The sequence below is a fragment of the Pan troglodytes genome, chromosome 2, assembly GCF_028858775.2.
Source record: "Pan troglodytes isolate AG18354 chromosome 2, NHGRI_mPanTro3-v2.0_pri, whole genome shotgun sequence".
In the NCBI taxonomy this organism is placed as follows: domain Eukaryota; kingdom Metazoa; phylum Chordata; class Mammalia; order Primates; family Hominidae; genus Pan; species Pan troglodytes.
This window is the reverse complement of record NC_086015.1, coordinates 42,714,279-42,736,722: the sequence shown is the minus strand read 5'-3', so window position 1 is coordinate 42,736,722 and position 22,444 is coordinate 42,714,279. Positions and strand designations below refer to the sequence as shown.

The 22,444-nt window shown below is 45.6% G+C and overlaps 1 protein-coding gene across 3 annotated transcripts in view; it reads left to right on the top strand.

Annotated features, from left to right (window-relative positions):
- SCN10A (sodium voltage-gated channel alpha subunit 10) overlaps nucleotides 1-22,444 on the top strand; it is a 96,567-nt gene that overhangs the window by 59,658 nt on the left and 14,465 nt on the right. For 2 of the 3 annotated variants that reach the window (XM_009445192.3, XM_009445190.3), the window contains 8 exons: nucleotides 5,152-5,511; nucleotides 7,000-7,446; nucleotides 8,738-8,878; nucleotides 10,556-10,679; nucleotides 11,697-11,851; nucleotides 14,951-15,124; nucleotides 19,698-19,820; nucleotides 21,340-21,624. In XM_009445192.3, coding sequence (XP_009443467.1) covers nucleotides 5,152-5,511; nucleotides 7,000-7,446; nucleotides 8,738-8,878; nucleotides 10,556-10,679; nucleotides 11,697-11,851; nucleotides 14,951-15,124; nucleotides 19,698-19,820; nucleotides 21,340-21,624 — 1,809 coding nt within the window. The remainder of the gene's footprint in view (nucleotides 1-5,151; nucleotides 5,512-6,999; nucleotides 7,447-8,737; nucleotides 8,879-10,555; nucleotides 10,680-11,696; nucleotides 11,852-14,950; nucleotides 15,125-19,697; nucleotides 19,821-21,339; nucleotides 21,625-22,444) is intronic. The other variant, XM_009445191.3, reaches the window with a different exon arrangement.

Genomic DNA, 22,444 nt, shown 5'->3' with positions numbered 1-22,444 from the left:
GAGCGAGACTGCGTCTCATTGAAAACAATAAAAAGAAGGCCAGGGGCAGTGGCTAATGCCTGTAATCCCAGCACTGTTGGAGGCGCAGGCAGGCGGATCACCTGAGATCAGGAGTTTGAGACCAGCCTGACCAACATGGAGAAGACCCATCTCTACCAAAAATACAAAATTAGCCAGGTGTGATGGTGCATACTTTTAATCCCAGCTACTTGGGAGGCTGAGGCAGGAGAATTGCTTGAACCCGGGAGGCGGAGGTTGCGGTGAGCTGAGATTGCACCATTGCACTCCAGCCCGGGCAACAAGGGCAAAACTCCATCTCAAAAATACATAAATAAATAAATTAAATTTAAATTTAAAAAAGAAAAGAAAAGAAATTAGCTGGGCATGATGGCAAGTGCCTGTAGTCTCAGCTATTTGGGAGGCTGAGGTGGGAGGATGACTTGAGCCCAGGAGGTCGTGGCTGCAGAAATTACAGCATAAATTAACTCTCCATTAGTTAACTTAATCAAAGCCAAAAGTTAGCTAAAATCTTTAACCTTCCTCCAAGACAATTTTTCATTCCAGATATCCTTTCCCAATTTATTGTAATGATAAGTATTTTAATTTTATCTTGTTTATAAAAATTTTTATTAATCAATGAAAAATAAAGCTACCTATTATAAAGACAATCTCTAAAACTGAGTAACTGACCCCAATAAAGGTTTATTTCTCACTCATATCATAGCCTAATGCAAGCCAGACAGCTCTAGGTGGGACTCCAAGAAGTGACTTTGCCATGCCTGAAGGAGGCCAATATAACTTCAAAGTTTGCCTCCTGCTTGTGGGAAAATGGAAAGCCAAGGTTTGTTTTAAGGTTTAAACAGTGAAAGGCTTTTTCAGTCAGGGATTATGGTTTATTTCACAATACAATTACTTCAAAAACTTAGATGGCTTCAGACCTCTCATTGCCACACAAAGTGCTTTCTTTGACAAAGTTCTCAATTGTTCTTTATTTCTTTGCTTTCCTTTCCCCATGCCTTTCTCTTGCACAAGAAACAGTGGCTACACCATTACTACAAGCTTTGCTAAGAGTTGTTTCATTTAATTGGAAAATTTAACTAGTCTTCAACATTTGAAGACTTAATCCCATTGCTCACTGCCTGGAATCTAGAAGCAGTACAGTTCCCTAAATCATCAAGGCTCTAAACTTCTGGATTATATTTTCTTTTATTCTTATAAACCAGCTAAATCTTTCCTGAGCTAATCTCTTTCTTGTACTGTCTTGACCAACATAGCCAATTACAACTGACCCACAATACTAAGGTTTAATAAACCCTTCCCCTAGGGTTGCTGGTTCATGAGGCTGGTGCTCTGCCTCAAAATTTTTGCCAGCAATATTTTTGTCACTGAATAACATAGATTGACATTCCAAGCCTTCTCCTATCAGCTTCCTTGTTGCCCACCACATGATCATTAAGCCAGTGCCACATAGTCGATGCTTTTGAAAAGGCAATACCTTTTTTCAATGAAGCAATTTCTCCATTACTGAAGATAAGTACAACTAGCTGCAGTGATACCCTCTAAATCTGTGAGTTAACATAATAGAGATGTATGTCTCACAGCACATTCAGTGCTTGTTGGGAAGCTCTCCTGGGAGTGTCTACTTCAAGTAGCGCCTCAAGGATCTAGGATTATCCCATATCGTGATGTCACCATCTTCAGTTAGTGACCTTTATGGTGAACATGAAAGGGAAAGAAAAAGTGCAGGGGGTTTAAGGCTATGCCTAAAAGTCATGTATATTACTTCTGTCTCCATCTCCATTCCACCAGACAGAACCCACTAACATGACCCCAACTATTTGCAAGCAAAACTGGAAAACAGTCTTCCGTTGTGTCTGGGAGGAGAAAAGTGAATGCAGACCATATGACCAGTCTCTTCCACATCTCACAAGACATTGTTGTTGTGTCCACTCAATGTTTATTTAGATTCACTCTCATGCTTAGCACTTTCTTGCTCTTTATACCTTTGTTATAGAGCCAGTGGGGGCTCACTGCCCAATGCTCTAGAAGCCAATACTATGACTTTGGAAGCCAAGACGATGACACCAGGTTTTTGAGAAAAGAAAAGCTGAATACTGCAAGCTGGCTGGCAAGAAGACAGGAGGTCAAGCTCAGATCTGTCTCCCTGTGCTGTCTTCAAGGCAGTATTTTTATTAGAAAATGTTTAGTGGGTGGATACCGGGATTTGTAGGTGATTGGTGGAAGGAAAGGGGAGGTTTGGAGAGTCCATGGGCCTGCACAGTTATCTCTTCATGCTTACTCATGGGTTGCATATGCAAATCTGGGAGGAGTTAGTATGCAATATGAAGTGGAAATTCAGTCCATGACGTCAGCAAGCTCATTCTGCACAAACTCCAGTCGGCCATCCTGGTTCCAGTTGATTTCAGCCTGTTTTTTCATCATCACACAAGGGGAGGGAGTTTCAGTGTCTCAGCAAGTTGTTTCTTTACCTATCTGCTATCCTAAAAACTCAAGAATTTTTGTAAGTTACTGATTTCTTACTCTTTGGAACACAGTTTGAGTTTCAGATTTTCAGTGAGTTGTTTCTTATCTGGTATCCTGTAAGCCTAAAAATTTAGTTATTGATTTCTTCAACCCTTTGGAGCACAGTTTCACATTCTTGTATATTACACATTACACATTACTTCTGGGATCACTTTCTGTCTACCTGAAGTACCTCCTTTAGAATTTCTTTTAGTAAGTGCCTTCTGGCCATAACCTCTTTGTTTATCTGAAATTTGCTCTTCAGTTTGCCCGTGTCTTTGAGAGACATTTCTTATGAATGTAAAATTCTAGTTGATACTTTATCTTCCTTCAGTGAAGATAGTATTCCAACAATTAGCCTCCATTGTTGCTAATGAGCAGTCAGCTTTCAATTTAACTGTTATTCCTTCCTTTCTGGATGCTTTTTAAATTTTCTATCCATCTTTGGTGTTCTGCAGTTTCACTGTAATATGTCTAGGTGTGGACTTCTTTTCATTTATAATGCTTAAGATATACTGACTTCTTGAATCTTTAGTTTTGTAATTTTCTTCAATTCTGGAAAGTTCCCAGACATGATGTGGACAGTCATAGCCTCCACGCCATTCTATTTTTTCTCCTTCTGGACTTTGGTTAGATAGATGTTAAACTCTCTCATTCTATCCTCTATGTCTCTTACACTATTTTGTTATTTTTCATCTTATGTCTCTCTAGGTTACATTCTGAATAATTTATTCTGATATATCCTCAGTTCACTAATTCTCTCCCAAACTGTGTCAAATCTGATGCAAACCTTCTTCATAATATTTTTAATTTTAAGTATTATATTTTTCATTTCTAAGAGTGTATTTTTCACAACTTGTTATCTATAGTTTTTTTATTCTCTGCACATAGTTTCAAGTTATTATTTTATTTCTTTAACATATTATACCTAATTATACTGTTATCTCTGACTAATAATTCTATCATCTGAAGAAATGGAAGGACTATTTCCACATCTGTGGTTTCTTCAAGATCTCATTCACTCCTGATGACTCATTCCTTCTGTTTTTGTTTGTTTTTTTACTGCAACTCTTAAACAATTTTTGAGGGAATACTTTGAAACCTGAGATAAAGGCAGGTTCCTCCAGAGGTATTCGCGTTTAATTCTGCAGAGCACTTTGTAGAATTGCTCTAAATTAAATTCTCAACTTAAAATACCTAGGTAGTGTGAATTCCAGATAAAATCCTATATGAGCACCACTTTGTTGTTTCAAATGCTCAGCGTCAATTTTCCTCCTGTAGCTGGTACCTAACACCAGCCGTTCAATTTTCCTTGCATTCTCCTGGGATTGTTTGTGGTTCATCCTTACATGAAGGGTATAGCTCTTTGGGATCTAGTCTTAAAGCGGGGAGAAATTCCTGCTAGGCTTACAACCTTCGGCAGGCCATGGACTACGTTTCCTGCTCCCCATACTAGTTACTAATGCTCAGTTTTTATTTGTGTTTATCAGCTGCCTCTGTGACCAGTCCACAGAGTTGTTGTTTTAAGCTCTGCTTCCCATATGAGGAGAGGAATTTCCAGATTGGGTGTAAGGTGAACGTGGACCCGCTCTCCCCCATCACATAAAGAGGTGCATACAGCACTTACTGTATAACAGGATTAAACCTCCTCCCGTGGGATTTACTCATGGATATGGGTGATAAAATTGTAGCTACACTGTTGTGTTCAGCATTGCATCCTAGCACCTAAGCCACAGCCTGGCTCTTAGTAGGTGCTCCATAAACACACCTTGACTGACAGACTGACAGTTGAGCTCAGATTTTTTTTCCTGACAAATTAGAGAACCATACAAATATATTTTAAAACACTTATACATTTTTATGCTTGATGCTTTTGCTGTCTTGTGGGACTTAGCATATTTGAGTTTACAGTGAAGACTTTTGAGACTTCATCTTTTCTCAGTAACTAAACCATTGGTTCCATGAGAGCAAGAGCCCACACACCTCTCTTCATACACCTCATAGGCTAGCACACTGCCATGCACCTGCACGGCTGGTGTTCTGGGGGGTAGGTTCGTTGGTCAATTAAATCAACATATGAATGCTGAGTCCATGAAATCATGGACATTTGCAGTTTCAAAGCTGGTGGGAGCAACAGATGTTGTCCACTGCCCCAAGATGAGAAATGCCCTAAGAGATGTTTTGCCAATACCTATCGAATGCAATGGGTCATCCCCTACCCGAAGGAGGCTAGTCTCTCTTCGGTCATAACTAAGCTTGTTCTCACTTATTTGTGAGCCCCATCACACCCACCCCACCTCCACAGAAGAGGCCCATATTCAGGAGGGATCAGGCCTGTGGCTATAGAACAGAGTACAGATCGCAAGGCCACCACCCCAGTACAAGACCCTGACTCAGCCACAGTCAATGAAGCACATTGATACTTAGGAACCATAGAAGGCTGATCATATTTTTGAGTAATTTATAGCATAGGAAGAAAGGTCTCCAAAAGCAGCGTCCAGAAAACGCCCTGGTTTAATGGGACGAGAGGCCTTGTGTTTTTCCCAGATCTTTGGTTTCCAGGCAAAACTTTAGATGAAAGGTAATGAGCACAGCTACCAAAACCTGACGGTCTCTGTTTCTCTGCAGCTGCGCGTATTCAAGCTGGCCAAATCCTGGCCCACCTTAAACACACTCATCAAGATCATCGGAAACTCAGTGGGGGCACTGGGGAACCTCACCATCATCCTGGCCATCATTGTCTTTGTCTTTGCTCTGGTTGGCAAGCAGCTCCTAGGGGAAAACTACCGTAACAACCGAAAAAATATCTCCGCGCCCCATGAAGATTGGCCCCGCTGGCACATGCACGACTTCTTCCACTCTTTCCTCATTGTCTTCCGTATCCTCTGTGGAGAGTGGATTGAGAACATGTGGGCCTGCATGGAAGTCGGCCAAAAATCCATATGCCTCATCCTTTTCTTGACGGTGATGGTGCTAGGGAACCTGGTGGTGAGTGGTGAACCCTGCTGGGGGCACTGTCTCCTGGGGAAAGGAGAAGGCTTCTGGGTTATCTGAAAAAGCTTTGATCTGGATTTTTATGCCCAGATTGTACTTCTCTGGTTGAAAAGTCTTCAAACTTTTCAAATTCATGTGGGATTCATTACAAGAAGTGTGCCTTGGGAGGCAGCCTGACTTGCAGGAATGAGAACATGTGATTAAAAAAGAAAGACCTGGTGTAGAATCTCTGCTCCACCATTTACTAGGTGGGTGACCCCAGGCAAGAGACTTAATCTCCTCAAGATCTAATTTCCTTAAAATCAAGAAAATAATGCTTACTCATGGGTTTACTGGGAGAATTAAATGACAGGAGATGACATATGCAAATTGCCTAATGCAATGTCTGGGCTGAGGCAGGAACTCAATAAACGGTGTCTATTAGCTGTTAAAGGAAAAATGTCCTTCCCCAATCTGAGGGGGCTCAGAAAACATTTTTATTCAGGGAAGTAAGAGCTGACTGATTTCTCCAAGCTGCACAGGTCCTAGCTGGGAGCAGGGGGAGAGGCTGCAGGGAGGGGGCACAATGGGTCACGGACAACATCCAAGGCCACAGAAATAATAACAAAATCTACTCCATGTTTGGAGGAAGCCCCTCTGGAGACTCACTTGCCAATAAGCCCCAATACCCCTTCTCCGCCCCAGCCTGGCCCCCTGCCCTCAGTTTGTCTCCACCCACTCTGGTCATGGGGGGGTCCTTGCCCTCCTGGGACTGACTGGTTGTGTGGGAGGATGCAGTCTTCCAGAAGCCCCTTTCTTATTGCCCTGGACATAACCAACTTGGGTTCTTTCCTCATGAGTTTTATAGACAGAAGAAAGCTAAACCAAGAAAAGGGAAGCAATAACAAATCCAGACTCTTTAGTCTTTTCCACCCTGGTGCCTGAGCCAGGGATGCCTCTGCCTGCATCCCAGAAACTCTGTTCTTCCAGGCTGAGCCCACCATCCCTGCAGAGCCACAGATGCCCCTCACCCTCAGACAGGAAGTTTACCCCTCTGAGCACTTTTACATTTCTCGTATCATTTTGTCTTCACAACCGCTCTTCATCTGCTCTCAAGTGAAGAACTGGAAGCAGCAAGATGTGCCCAGGATTCCAGAGTCAGGAACAGAGCCCAGGGCTTTGGCACATGAGGGTGGTTGCAGGAAGGGCTGGTGCCTTCTCTCTGTTGTCCCTAAATGTCCCTCTGCTCAGCAGGGGGCTCCTCCTTTATGGTGGAAAATATGCTTCCAAGCCTCGTCCACTGAGGCGGGTCACTCCAGGACATCCCCAAACTTTCCCTCAACTGCTCTCAGAAAGTCCATTCCCCCAAAAGGGACAGCATCCCGGGTGGGCAGGAAGAGGCCCAGGCCATGGCTGTCCTGCCAGCCAGCTGCTAACCCGGTAGGCCAATGTGGGGCTCAGCTTAGAGATTGATCAATCTTCCCTTCCATTCCTTCTCTTCAGGTGCTTAACCTGTTCATCGCCCTGCTATTGAACTCTTTCAGTGCTGACAACCTCACAGCCCCGGAGGACGATGGGGAGGTGAACAACCTGCAGGTGGCCCTGGCACGGATCCAGGTCTTTGGCCATCGTACCAAGCAGGCTCTTTGCAGCTTCTTCAGCAGGCCCTGCCCATTCCCCCAGCCCAAGGCAGAGCCTGAGCTGGTGGTGAAACTCCCACTCTCCAGCTCCAAGGCTGAGAACCACGTTGCTGCCAACACTGCCAGGGGGAGCTCTGGAGGGCTCCAAGCTCCCAGAGGCCCCAGGGATGAGCACAGTGACTTCATCGCTAATCCGACTGTGTGGGTCTCTGTGCCCATTGCTGAGGGCGAATCTGATCTTGATGACTTGGAGGATGATGGTGGGGAAGATGCTCAGAGCTTCCAGCAGGAAGTGATCCCCAAAGGACAGGTAAGGGTTATCCCCAAGGGACAGCCACAGGCAGTGGGGAGGGGCTTCAGGGCTTGAGTGACAAAGGGCAAAAGGGAAATGCAGAGGAGACCTTGACATAAAGAAGTTTAAACCATGCCAAGCTTTCCAGAGGAGTTGGCGTTTGAGCAGGGCCTGGAAGAAAAAGTCAGAATTCCCCAGGCAGACAAACAGGGAGTGGGGGGCAGCAGGTGAGCAAAAGGCCACCTTGAGGTGCTTGGGGATTGTCTTTCACACAGCTGTCCCATGCGCTCTGCCCAACCCAGGCTCTGTGCATGAGATGCTAATGAGATTTCTCTAAGAACAGGATGTTGTCCAAGAGCAAGGCTCATCTAATCTTTACCAGCATCCTAAGAAGTCTTGATTCTTATGTGACTCATTTAGCCAGCTTTTCCCCACAAGTGATAGCACAGGGAAATGACACACTCCTTTTGGCACCAACTAATTTAAAGCACATTTGAGCCATTTGATAATATATATTTTTAAATACTTGGCACTATTCCTTACTACCTTAAGCTGGTATATCAACCCTCGCTAACCTCTTCTCAGTAACTCAGGGCATTCACCTCTGCCCAACGTGGGAAGGCAGGGATCCCTGTGGGGCCTCAGGAACATGCAGGGCTGCTGGCCAGGTTACTAAGTGGTCCAGAAAAGCTGTGCTTTGAGTCTGTAGCTCTCCCATAGCCTTCTTCCCTGCAGTCGTCACTTGTGTTCCAGCAGCTGCTGTTATCAGCTGCCATATTTTACATGCCTTTGTCTAGGTGACAGCAGAGAGCATGAACTCTGTGACAGCTGTCTGCCACTCAGAAGCATTTTCAGTTACTTTGGGGCTCTTAGGGAGCTCCAGGTGGCCAAGTTCCCTACAATTTTGACCTCTGGACAAATAACAATGGTCATGGCTAACATCTATTGAGCCAAGCACTTCGTGCAAAGTGTTTTACAAGCGCTAACATATTTAGTCATCAAAACAGCTGAATGATGCAGATCTAGCCTTTTCAATTTTGAAGATGGGAAAAATGAAGATTAGAGAGGTTAAACAACTTGCCTAAGGTCACACATCTTATAATTAATGGAGCCCAAGGATAAAACACAGGTCTATCTAGCTATAGTCTTCATGCTCACTTCACACACGTGTATGTATATATGTATGTACATGAATTGCATATGTGAAACTCTTGGCTCTGGCAGCCTGTGATGTGCAAGATCCCTTCAAATTTAGAACTGGTCATCTAAGGGTGGGGCCAGGCACCCAGTTGGGACCCTCTCTCACTAGCAGGAGCAGCTGCAGCAAGTCGAGAGGTGTGGGGACCACCTGACACCCAGGAGCCCAGGCACTGGAACATCTTCTGAGGACCTGGCTCCATCCCTGGGTGAGACGTGGAAAGATGAGTCTGTTCCTCAGGCCTCTGCCGAGGTAGGTATGTGAGCTTCCTGGAGAGGTTGGACAGCCAGCCAGACACTGAGCAGTGGGCTGGTAGAGGCTGGACAGTGGGGGTGAAGGTGGGGTATTCCAGACTGCACTCAACCACATAACCTCATTTCTTATCCTGGGAATTTTTAAAGTCCCTCCCAACCTCCGGCTAATCCGCACAATTTCAACTTTCACCATATACCATATACCATAGCCACAACTTTCACCATATACCATAGCCACAACTTTCACCATATACCATAGCCACAATCTCACTCCAGGGTGGTTCTAGGTATAGAAAGAAAGAGTGAGACTCCACAAGCTGTGGGACCTAAGATCAGTTCCTAAACCTCTCTGAGCCGCCATTTATTCATCTATGAAACTGAATGGTAATGCCTACTTGGTAGGATTATTTTGAAGCTTAAATGAGATGCTGCTTGTCAAATGTTTAGGTCCTGCCTGAGACAAAGTAAGTGCCCAGGAAATGACAGCCAAGAAAAAAGGAAACGAAAGACAATGCACAAAGAAAGTCAAATATCTTTCAGAGCCAGCAAATAAGAGTCGGAGGTGCTCACAGATGAGGAAGTTTTCCCTTGTGATTCTCCCCCACTTTCTTTTGTCCACGTCATTTTCTCTAGCCAAAAGTAGCCTGGGGCTAGGGAGAGGCTCTCTATAGGTGAGTAGTGAAGTGACAGCCTCATAGAGACTGAGCTGGAAGATTTGAGGTTTAGGATTGTCTTATAAAAGGTAAAAATAAATGTGGTTTAACTTACAAATCTTGAAGGAAACAAGCTATAGGGAAAGAGGCGTCTATAAAAGTTTAGCATCTTTAATAACACTGCCTTCAATTCAAGAATTTAATTTGACACCTAGCCGCTGAGTGCTGACTATGTGACAGGCACTGGGCTCAACAGAGATAAGGAAGTCATAATTCATCCCCAAAGTTATCAAGCCCTTCAGCTTGAAGAATGTCAGCTACTGGCTGTGTGCCCTAGGCAAGGCTGACCACAGCAGGGTAAGATAAGAGGGAGGGCTGGGACGGGATTTGGGGGCTGTGGGTGAACAGAAGCCGCTTGGTTCCCACTGGCTGAAGGCTGTCACATTCTGCACGTGGATGTCATGCTTCTTCCCAAATGTTCCAAGGACTCCCCTGGCTAGTTGTCCCTACTCAATGTTTTCAGTACACAACTTCTGGGTGTTGGTTTTTTGTTTTTGTTTTCTTGTCCATGACCCCGGCTAGGCAGGAGGGGCCTGACAGCGACAAATGGGGACCCGCCCCACCATTTGGGTCCATTAGCAAAGCTATCAGGTTTACTAATATGAGAGCAGCTTCAACCCCTAATTGAATTCATCTGGAGACATTATAGGGCTGGAGCTGCCAGGAGGGCAGCAGGCCCCTGCAGCATTACTCCATGATTAAATATTCAAGCCCAGTGAATGCTGAGAGTCGTTATGGGTGTAATTACGGTGTCTCGGGCCATTGCCAGCACTCCATCAGGGGCCCCGAAGGTTTACAGTCTCACACAGCTAAGCCTCTGGGGCTCCAGGGAGAACAGCAGTGTTCCAGGCCTCAGCTGGCGAGGCACCAAACATGGGTGCAGTTGAACCTGCAGTGACCGTGTGCAATTCCCCGGGCCCCGCGGAGAGACGAGTTCACTGCCCTGGGCTTCTCCCCTGCAGGGAGTGGACGACACAAGCTCCTCTGAGGGCAGCACAGTGGACTGCCCAGATCCTGAGGAGATCCTGAGGAAGATCCCTGAGCTGGCAGATGACCTGGAAGAACCAGATGACTGCTTCACAGAAGGTGAAGGGACAGCCACAGGCCCCCTCACACTGATGTTAATTAGGGCTAGAATCCAGTTGAGCGAACACTCACCTGGGATCCACAGAAGACAAACAAGCTGTGCCCACTTGCTGCCTCACTCCCAGGCTTGAGGGCGCCAGCATCAGACACACATGCCCCAGCTGGCAGCAGCCTGGCCGTGGTATCTGCATCTCATGCCCTATCAGACACTACGGAGAGACGTGGGCCTTCCTCTTTACCCTCAAAAACCCCTCCGTGAGTTCTAAACCAGCCCTCTTGAGTTGAAAGGGGGAAAGGTAGTCACCACCATAAACACCACTGAAAACTCTTGATTTGGACCATGAAGGACCCAGAGGAGGGCCATGATGTATCTGCTTCCCTCAATCTTTTGTTTAGCTCTCAAAAGCAGAACCTGTGTCTTAGTCATCTTTCCTCTCAGTGTTTAGAACAGTGAGGCACATTACATTCTCAATAAATATTTGTGCAATGAATGAATCAAGAGTCCATTCTATAAAGGGAATTGTGGCCTCAATGCTTTCTAAAAATACATAGAAAAATTTTTTAAACACTTGAGTTTTTATTAATAGTTTTATTTGACCCTGGGCTGGGCTGAGCTGGGCTGGACCCAATCCCCATCCCAGCCACGTCGTGGCCCTCAGTTCAGCTTGGGCTTGGAGCATATCCCCCTCAGGCACCCCCAGGCTCATACACCGTAGCTTGTCTGTTTTCCAGGTATAGGTGGGCAGAAGGACAGGGACCACTGGTGTCATCTGTAAGAAGGATATGGCTAGGAAAAACATCAGAGTGGGCAAGACTGATGATGGAGAGGAACACCTGTTGGTCTGGATTGAGGGACTCCCTGTAAGGGACCCCTCTTCACCCATATTCCAGGAAAGAATTTTTTTCCAAGGGCATGACAAGTGGGTTTCCTAGCAGAATGGTTTCTCTGCAGCAGGAGCAGAAATTATCCCCTTTGCCCACTGGCCATCACCCACCATCAGTCACCTCTCCCCACAGGATGCATTCGCCACTGTCCTTGCTGCAAAGTGGATACCACCAAGAGTCCATGGGATGTGGGCTGGCAGGTGCGCAAGACTTGCTACCGTATCGTGGAGCACAGCTGGTTTGAGAGCTTCATCATCTTCATGATCCTGCTCAGCAGTGGATCTCTGGTAAGGGGAGGCACAGTCCCTGCCCCCAAATCCTCCAGATAGGAATCTCCTACAATCCAAAGGCCCTGGAGCTGCATCGGTGGGTTCTCCTGACTACTGAGCTGAAAGTCCCCAACCTTGTCACTAGAAGGAGAGCTGCAGCCCAGGATGAGGGCCCCTCTTAGCAGCAGAGCATGGGAGGTGTTCAAGGTGCCCGTGCCATGGCCTGCCAAACCTGGCTGCAAGCATTTGAGTGAGTGAGTGTATGCGTCCCACTATATAGATGGGGAAACTGACACTCAAAATGTTTAAAAGGCTTGTCCAAGGTCACCCAGCTTGTCAGTAGCAAAACCCAGCTTTGCCCTTATTTAATCCCGAAGCCCCTGGCTTCCCACCCTCTGACCTCCCCAACACACGGCCTTCTCTGAAGGCCTACAATACAAAAAGGACTATCTTTCCTTATCAAACCACTTCCAAATGCTACTAATTACTCCTTTAAAGCTCACAGAAAATCATTACAATAGCACTTCTCAAAATTTAATCTCCCAGGAGCTTGTTCAAATGCAGATTCTCATTCCATAAATCTGTGGCAGGGCCTGAGAATTTGCATTTCCAACAAGCTCCCAGGTGATGCTTGCACTGCCCTCAGTGACCCACACTTTGAATAACAAGGCCTTATGGGAATAGAGATTCAGAGTTGGGAGACATCTCTAAGGCCCTGGCTGAATACTGGGCTTTGTAGAGCAAAGAAGGAAGGTTCTCTCTGTACTGTGGCTTAAGCTCCTTACACAATCTCAACTACTCCGCCAATAGACCAAGGTAGACATAGACACAGGAAGGGACTTAACATCCTCAGTTGTTTGCATTTTCTAAATGAGGAAGTCAAAGCCCAAAGGCATGAGGGGCTTCAGGTAATTAGTTGAAGGGCTAGGAATAGAGAGTTCAGGGTGGCAGCTAATTAGTTGAAGGGCTAGGACTACAGTCCCGCTCTTCTGATTCACGGCTGCAGTGTTTTCACTCATCTTGCACCTCATGTGTCATTTACCCTCTAAAAACAACCTACTAAATATCTAGGCCTCCATCTAAATGCCAGATTGTCCAGGAAGGGTGACAAAACTGCTCGGTGCATGGCCTCAGCTTTAGGGAGGAGCACAGGTGCGGGACGAGGCAGGATCTGAGAGGTGGGAGGAAAACTAGGGTGGCAATGACGCAAAGCCAAGGGAGAAGAGAGTTTCGGGGCAGGGACTGGTCTGCCATCTTGGGTGGAGGGGGAACTGTGTGACAGCGGCTGCAGGTGCCCAGTGCCCTGGCACAGGGCAGTGATTGTCCACACGGACCTCAGCACAGTGTAGAGGCCAAATTGCAGGGGCAAGAGGGGGCTGGGCAGTGCTTTCTCCACATCTATGCTCTTCTCCTTCCAGTCCTCCTGGATTAAAGTAATAACCACATGTGCTGTTGGCCAGGTGCTCTCCTCACTACGTCATTGGCTTGTGGGCCTTCTCTCCTCATTTTGCTTCTCTGCTCTCCCTTGCTCCCTCCCTTCTCTCTCTAACCCCCTTCTCCTCACTCCCCGGTCCACCCTCCACATTCCCAGGAGGAAGCTCAGACCTGCAGCACTGCGCCAGCCCAGCCCGCCCCCTGCAGCTCTCCCTTCCCTCCCATCTCCTTCCCCTGGGACTGAACAGGCTGGCACCAAATTTAGCCTTCTTTAGGCTTTCACTTTGAGTACCTTTTAAAAATAACATGCATTTTCATCTGACAAAGTAAAGTACCAAAAAAATACTTGGAAATTATAGAAAAAGGTAAAGAAAAAAAAATCGTCCATTTCCCTATCACTCAAAGAGAAACTCACTTTGAAAACATGCTGGTATACCTCTTTCTCATCTTGCTTATGCATAAAATATACACGTATTACAAAAATAAAACCACATTTATGCATTCTATAACCTCAGTACATTTTCTCAGTAAATAGTCTCATATTATCTCATTTAATGGCTATAACATATTCCTTTATAATTTATTCAACCAATCTCTATGTTTACTTCTAATACAAATTGAATATTCCCTGTGTGTACTCCCTTAGAGACGTTGGATAATCTCCCATCTTAGTCCTTGTCTTAGACACAGAATCAGAAGCTGAGAAAAGATGTGGGTTCAGTTGAAATCCGGCTTCAGCTGATCCCATGGAAAGCCCTGAAGCACAAAGGACACCAAAGAGCTGTCCGACCTTGAGGCAAAGAAGACAGCCTTGTAAATCCCCCTGTCACTGTCCCTGGCTGAGGGCTGCCCCAGCGGGGAGGATAAGCATTTCCCAAGGTGGACACAGTTTCCTCCAGCCCAGCGAAGCCATCAGGAAGGGGGTGTCTGCATCCGTGAACTATTAGCAGCCGACACTCCCAGCAGATGAAGGATAGGGGCACTGGCCCCTTAAAGAGGACCTGAGTGGGCACCAACAGCTTCCAGTGTCCTTAGGATTAGTGCTTGAAGGAGGAATTGCTAGGTTCCTGAAACCTCTGAGTCACATTGCCAATTTGGCTTCACACAGGACTGGCCAGGTTTTCACTCCTGCCAGTCACTTGTAAGAGTGGCAGCCCCCCACAGCCACAGCATCCTAGGGTTTCCCCTATTCTTTTCCATCTCCACCAGTCTGATAAAAGAAAAACAGCATCTTCTTTTAATTTGAATTTCCTTGATTACCAGTGAGATAGAACATTCTTTTTCAGAGGTGTGTTGGCGATTCTTACTTTCATTTTTGTAAACTGCCTGTGAACATCCGTTGATGCTTTTATTTTTAAACAAAGTCACTGTTAGCATCCCTTTGGTTCACTTCCAAAATCCAATTTGAGAAGGTTTTCTTTCTCCCTTGCATTCAGCATCCCTGCAAGTAGCAGCACGGCTGTTTGTCCCCATTGGCCCTGAAGAAGTCATGCTTTGTATCTCACAGTACCTCCTCCACTGTCCTTTACCTCCCCACAGCAAACAAAATGCTACTGGCAAGCTGACTACCAAATCCCCTTCCAGGGACTGTGGTCAGGGCTGGCTGAGTCCTTCCCTATCAGTCTGGGCCCCAGTGCTGTGGGTCCAGGCAGCCTGCCATTCTGCATCCTTTCTTCCTTCCAGGCCTTTGAAGACTATTACCTGGACCAGAAGCCCACGGTGAAAGCTTTGCTGGAGTACACTGACAGGGTCTTCACCTTTATCTTTGTGTTTGAGATGCTGCTTAAGTGGGTGGCCTATGGCTTCAAAAAGTACTTCACCAATGCCTGGTGCTGGCTGGACTTCCTCATTGTGAATGTGAGTGGCTCAGTGGGAACACGTGGGTTTGGGGTCCTCCCCTCTGACTTCTGGCTACAGCTAGGGCAAAGGAAGCTCAGAGACCTGGCCCTCAAGGGCTACTCCAAAGAAAAGTTTTGAGCATTTAGTGACGAGTCTGAGAATAGCCCTGACACCCATGAGTGGTAAAGTCCAGGCAGTATGTGACTGTGACACAATAGTGACTGTTAGGTGAGTTATTAGGTCTCCATTCAGAAAGATCCCTGCAATCCTCTGCATTTTTACATCCAAAGTGAGATGACACATGCAGCTCTCAGAGGTCTTATGGCCCTGCATCCATAGATGGGTCTTCTGGACCTCGGGGAGCCATGAACTGTGAGCACAGAGAATCTTCCCACCTGCGGTTCTGTGGTCCTCACACCTGGCTGCACTTGAGAATCACCTGGGGAGCTATGAAATATGCAGTGACCGACCACCACTACCCCAGAGATTCTGATCTTATTGGTCTTGGGTGGTGCCCAGGCACCTGTATTTTATAAATGCTCCCAGGCATTTCCAAGGTGCAGCCATGGCTTAGAACCACTGAGCTTATACTGCTGCCTCCTCCCCAGTGGCATTGAAAAGAACAGAGGGCGCATTTGGAGAGGTAATGAGCTGGAGTTCATGTGTTCACACTCATGGTAACCTGTGGCCAGTAATCCCTGCATTAGAGAATTGACTGTGTGCTTCTCACACATCAGACATGTGATTCCTCAGTCATCTCTTCCTCATCTTAACCACCACATTGCACTATCACTGTCTAGGCCACTACCTTCTTTGCTTTGCAGCATGGTTAACTGAGTTATCTGTTCACTGCCGCATAGCTGAGGGTTTCTGCAAGCAGGGTGAGGCATGTGCTGTGTTGGTCTCTGCCTGCCCCACTCCAGCAGCTGCCAGCAGCAAGGTCTGCCCAGCAGAGGTGTCAGGAAATGTGTCTGTATTTGGTGCTTGCCTCCTGAAGCTGGATGAGGTCCAGCACAGAACATTCTGTCCAGCCTCCTGTGCTGGCAGGTCCTCCACAGCAGGCCTGTGCATTCAATTCTCTTCTTCCCTGATGCCAATGCACTAGCAGCTTCAGGCCACTGTACCACAAGGATTAGCTGTGAGGCCTGAAATCTGAGTCATGGGTGATAATTCTGTGCATATAAAATAATTATTCATAAATGAAAGGAAAATTATTTATTCCGGTGTCCCACCCCTTTGGGGGCACAGTCACTCCTGCTTATGTTGATCTCACCAGTCTCAGTCCTAATCACCTTAAACGGTCATGCACTCATTTCATCCATCTTCCTACTGATTCTTCCTTCCAACCATCCATCCTTCCTTCCATACATTTCACCTTTTGTATCCAACCATTCAGTCTTCCTTTTTCCTCCCTCCCAAACATCCATCCATCTTTATTTCTTCCAGCTGTACATCTTCATCAGTCCTCCCCTTCCATCCATCCATTCCCATTCTTCTTTCCCTCTTCTCTTCTGCCCAATCTTTTATTCTAAACTTCCTTCCATCTATTCATCATCCTTAACCCTTATATCTTTCTAACTTTTGATTCATTCTTCTATCCAACTGTCCAATCATCTAACATTCTGTTCACTCATTCACGCATCTTCCATCCAAGCATGCTTCTACTCACTCATCCTTCTATCCACTCATTCTTCTATCTTTCCATTCTTGCTTCAACCTATCCATCTATTCTTCCTTTCTTCCACTTATCTGTTCATTCATCCCTTTCCCTTCCATTCATCATCCATTCATCCATCCTATCAACCTTCCAGTCATTCACTAATTTATTCCATTCATCTATTCTGTCCAGCTCCCCATCTTTCCATTCATGCATCAGTCATTTTACCCAGCCATCCATCCTTCTCTTATCCACCTATCTCATCTATCCATTCACTATTCCCTGCGTTCATACTTTTCCTTTCTTGTTTGTTTCTCCCATCCTTCCATTCAACTATCTATCCTATCCATCTTTTTGTGTCTGTTATCTTTTAAAATTTTTAAAAATACATTTTATTGTATATATTTGTATTAGTCTATTTTCATGCTGCTGATAAAGACATACGTAAGACTGGGCAATTTATAAAAGAAAGAGGTTTAATTGGACTTACAGCTTCACATGGCTGGGGAAGCCTTACAATCATGGCAAAAGGAAAGGAGGTGTGAGTCACGTCTTATGTGGATGGCAGCAGGCAAAGAGAGAGGTTGGGCAGGGAAACTCCCCCTTATAATACCGTCACATCTCATGAAACTTATTCGCTATCATGAGAACAGCATGGGAAAGACCTGCTCCCATGATTCACTTACCTCCCACTGGGTCCCTCCCCTCCCACAACACATGGGAATTCAAGATAAGATTTGGGTGGGGACACAGCCAAACCATATCAATATTTAAGGGATACAAAATGATGTTATAAGATATATATATATATATAAATGATTACTATAGTGGAACATATTAACATATCCATTATCTCACATAGTTACCCATTTCTCCCCCTGTGGCAAGAGCAGCTATAATTACTCAGCGAGCAAAAATACTGAAAACAATATGCTATTATTAACTATAGTATTCATGTTATACATTAAATCTATCCTATTTATCGTTGTATCCTTTAATTCATCCCTCTATGCAATCACCCTTCAACTTTTCATCCAGCTGTACTTCTTTCTTTCTTTCCTTCTAGCCATCCCAATGATCCTATTTTTCTTCCATTTGCTATACATCTAACTATTGAATACAGGATTGTCTTATGAAGTGCTTTGCAAGAAACAGAAGCACAGAATAAATACTCACTATCTCCAGGATCTTACACTTTAGTCTTTCAGCAGACAAGACACACATGGAAATAAATGTATTATAAGGGTGAATGTGTTGAGCACTGCTGGGGGCAATTAGTATCTTGGAGACACAGAGACATGAGCCTTCTTCCACTCTTGGGGTGGGGTGGTTGAGAAGTCTTCCTATGGGAGGTGGCATTAGATGTGGGGCATAGAAATGAGCAGGAGCAAGGAGCTGCGAGAGGACTGGGGAAGGCCCGTCTTAGCTAAAGGCTGACCTTGAACAAAGGCACAGACACAAGTATGCTCAGGGAACAATTTGATTTGGGTAGAATGTGTGGGTGAAATATGACTGGAAAAGTAGGTTGTGACCATATGACACAGGCTACAGAGTATGGAGTTTATCCTGAGGGTGATAAAGTACCAGTGATGTTTGGGAGTAAGAGAAAGACATGATCATAATCAGATTTGCAGTGGAGAATAGATGCATGGTGCAGTACTAGGGCCTGGAGACTACTTGGGAGGCTAGTGGGCTGAGCAGTGGGAATGGAGGTGGGCTTGGGTGGACAGACTTTGCTGGAGAGGCACAGCACCTGTCTGCCCCAGCTGCAGATTATCCATGTGAGGCAGACTTCCCAGGGGGCTGAGCAAAAGACTGAATAGGGTTCAGCATGGAACTGGCCCCAAACCTCCCTACCCTCATGCACCCAGGCAGCTGGGTCTCACCTGCTGATGTCTGGAGCCTTGCATGAATGAAGGAAGAGGGTCCCTTCCATTCCAGTTCTTTGTCCTGGTGCAATAAGCCACTCATCCAAAGAATGGACATTGCTTGGGGCTCTGCCACTCAAGTATAAAGCCCTTCTTTTCTGAAGCTCCTGTGTGCATCCCACCTAACTGCCAGGATAAGCTGAGCCTGAATTCAGGCCACCATCTGTGGTGTGGCTAAGATCTCACAGGACAGGGTCATAGCCCGTATCTATGACAGCTCCCTGGCACCTTCAAAGTTCCTAGCAGGGGAACTTTTTTCATGTAAGTTTCTGTCCTTTGCAGTCTTTGGACCACCACTTAAAGAAAACTGACAGACCAAAAGGGGCTCACAAGTCAGTCATTATATCTCAGATATCTATTGAAGCTAGATCTCATGGACCCATACCAGAAACTTTTTGAAGAACTGCAGAGCTATCAGAACTTTGGAATTCTCTTAGTCTGACTTTTTCATTTTACAAAGGGTGAAAGTACCCTGGACTAGCCAGGCACTAACCCAAGCTCACAAAAAATCAGGGTTCAAATGGGAATTAGACCCCACCCAAACCACTATTCTTTCCACCCCACTTCTCTGAGCAAATATAATTCAGATTACTACATTCCTCAGAATAGACTCTCAGCATAGCCCCTAGGAGGGAACATCATGTCTCCAAGTCTCTGAAAATCAGTTTCAAGGTTGTTGAGGCCTGACTGCTGCCCCTAGAAGGAAAAGGAAGAGTTGATTTAATACACTGGAAGCTTGGCCACCTACGTACCAGAGGTTGGTGATGTTAGAGACTGAGTTTTTCTTGCCCAGATTGTTTAAGAGAGTGGTGAATAAAATTTTTAATAAAAGGGAAGAGACAAAACTCTTTCTGGACCTCTCATTGGAGTTCCGAATAAGGTGGGAGCTTGGATGATGGCTTAGACGTGTAGGAATGGGAGGCTGGGCAGGGAGTTCCTGTCTCCTTCCACGAGGACTGCCTTTCTGGAAACCTAGAGTGATGTTTCTGCCCTCTCCTGCACTCAGATCTCACTGATAAGTCTCACAGCGAAGATTCTGGAATATTCTGAAGTGGCTCCCATCAAAGCCCTTCGAACCCTTCGCGCTCTGCGGCCACTGCGGGCTCTTTCTCGATTTGAAGGCATGCGGGTAAGTCTGATCTCAAAACTTCTCTCATCTGGTCAGGCACGGTGGTTCATGCCTGTAATCCCAGCACTTTGGGAGGCTGAGGCAGGCGGATCACCTGAGGTTAGGAGTTCAAAACCACCCTGGCCAACATGCCGAAACCCTGTCTCTGCTAAAAGTACAAAAATCACTACCACCACCAGGTGTGGTGGTAGTGAGCCGAGATTGTGCCATTATACTCCAGCCTGGGTGACAGAGTGAGACTCCGTCTCAAAAAACAAACAAAAAACTTCTCTGGTCTGCAGGTTTTGGTAACCCTTCCCCCTTTATGCCCTCCATCCCACCAACCCTGAGCTCCGGGGCCCCACCTCCAAAGGTAGGCTCTGAGTCTTCACTTCCTGCTCTGACTTTGGTGGTGCTGCATGTCCTAACTCTCTTAGTTCTCTTTCAAGTCTTTTTGTGGGCCCATCTTCCCTTGTCACCCATAAATATTACAGCCACCAGGACCCAGACCTCACCCCCTTTGCTCTTAGTGAAGTAATCCTGAATCGTCGCTCCACAAGCATCTATTATCTCAATCACCCAACTCTGCTTCTTATTGCCAACATCTCCAGAACATCCCAAGTTCTCTGTCTTTCCATGACAAATGAGTCTTTCCTCTAATACTCCATTTAAAAGTAGTGACATCATCAGCTCATTACCTCAGCTGCCACCCACTGGAATGCTTCTTCTCTCCTACTTAATGCAATCATCAGGTCCTGTAAATTTTTCCCTTCCATCCACCCCTTTCCTTATCCACCACTGTCAGCCTCCACCTTGCCCTAACTGCCTCCGTCAGGACAGAATGCTCACAGCCAGAGCCTTGTCTTAGAGATTGCTGATTGACACCCACCTCTTCCTCATAATTACAAATGGCTCCCCAGCAGAAAGTAAGGTTTTGCTTTGCTCCACTATCATTGGCTGGAAGTAGTCATCATAGCTTCAAAAACAAAAGTGGGCTTTTGAAATTAACTTGTACCTTTACAAACACTAGGACCCGAAGATTGAAATAGTTTGAAATTTATTCTATTTTGTATCTAATAGATTCTCATTCGCTTATTTACAAATAAGCTATTTTGTGAATATGGATTTAGGTTTTCACTGGTTCTTGACCACGGCATACTTTAAATTGTATTTAAATTGTGTTTGTGTTTTATGTATGGTATTTAAGGAGAATAAGTCAAGGTTCTAGAAGTCTGTATGTGCAAGTATAATACACACACTCACACTTCTAAATGAGTGCAGTATGCTTGTAAACTCATCCATCTTCTCACTGCAACCCACCCTGAATGAGGTTAAGGGAAGAAGGTCTAAATCCATCTTCAGCTGCCCAATGTCTCTCAGTCTTCTGAGTCTGAATTATTGCACTAATTAACCCACTTCTTTTGCTTCTTCCAAAGGCCACTGGCTCATGAAGCAGCCTGAATGAGTATAGAAAGAGATAGAATCCAGCAGAGGGGGTGGGGCATTGGGAGGTTCCAGGTCTTTCTCTATCTCCCACCAGGTGGTGGTGGATGCCCTGGTGGGCGCCATCCCATCCATCATGAATGTCCTCCTCGTCTGCCTCATCTTCTGGCTCATCTTCAGCATCATGGGCGTGAACCTCTTCGCAGGGAAGTTTTGGAGGTGCATCAACTATACCGATGGAGAGTTTTCCCTTGTACCTTTGTCGATTGTGAATAACAAGTCTGACTGCAAGATTCAAAACTCCACCGGCAGCTTCTTCTGGGTCAATGTGAAAGTCAACTTTGATAATGTTGCAATGGGTTACCTTGCACTTCTGCAGGTGGTGAGTCAACCATGAGATCAACCATATCTCTTGCTTTGGCCGCTCAATAAAATGGAGAGTCTAGGTTCCCAGAAGATGCTATGTGGGGACTTTGCAAGGAGTAGCACTCAGTGTGAACTGAGGTCATTCTCTATTCCTACAGACTACACCATGAGGCTAGAGGGCCTTCCTAGTGAATATGATATCACAGTGGTGCAATTACACAAGTGTGGGCTAGTAGAATAGCATAAAGGGATGGGCCTGCCATGGGATTGTTATCAGGTGGTGAGTTAAAACACAGAACCTGTACAAAATAGACACGGCATAGCCACATGTTCAGTCTTCAACTTCACATCATTTCCTAAATGGTAATAAATTATGTCTCATTAGGTCTATTGTAATGATATGTAATGTTGGTGATAATGACAGTCAAACACATTCACCCTGTCTTTCTTTCTTTCATCATCCAGTCAATCGCTCATTTCTTGCCTTCATCTACCTGTTCATTCAGTCCTCTGTTCATTCAAGTGTTAATACAATTACTTATACATTTGTCATGCAGTTACTCTTGAGTGTCTACATTCCACCATTGGTTCTTGCATTTATTCAACAAATAATCTCTGAGTAGCTCTGGTATGCCAGGCATGGTACTACTCAGCCCTGGGAGATACAGTCAGAACTGGGCTTGGACAGTGATGCTGTATGAGAAACAGACTAATAAGTGAATTAAAACAGCTCATCAAGTGCTGTAACAGGCCTAGGAGTGTAAGAACTAAGATGTCTTGCATGCTCTGAACATGCTGGAAGGCACACCCAGTTTCTAGACCTCAAGAATGCTAAA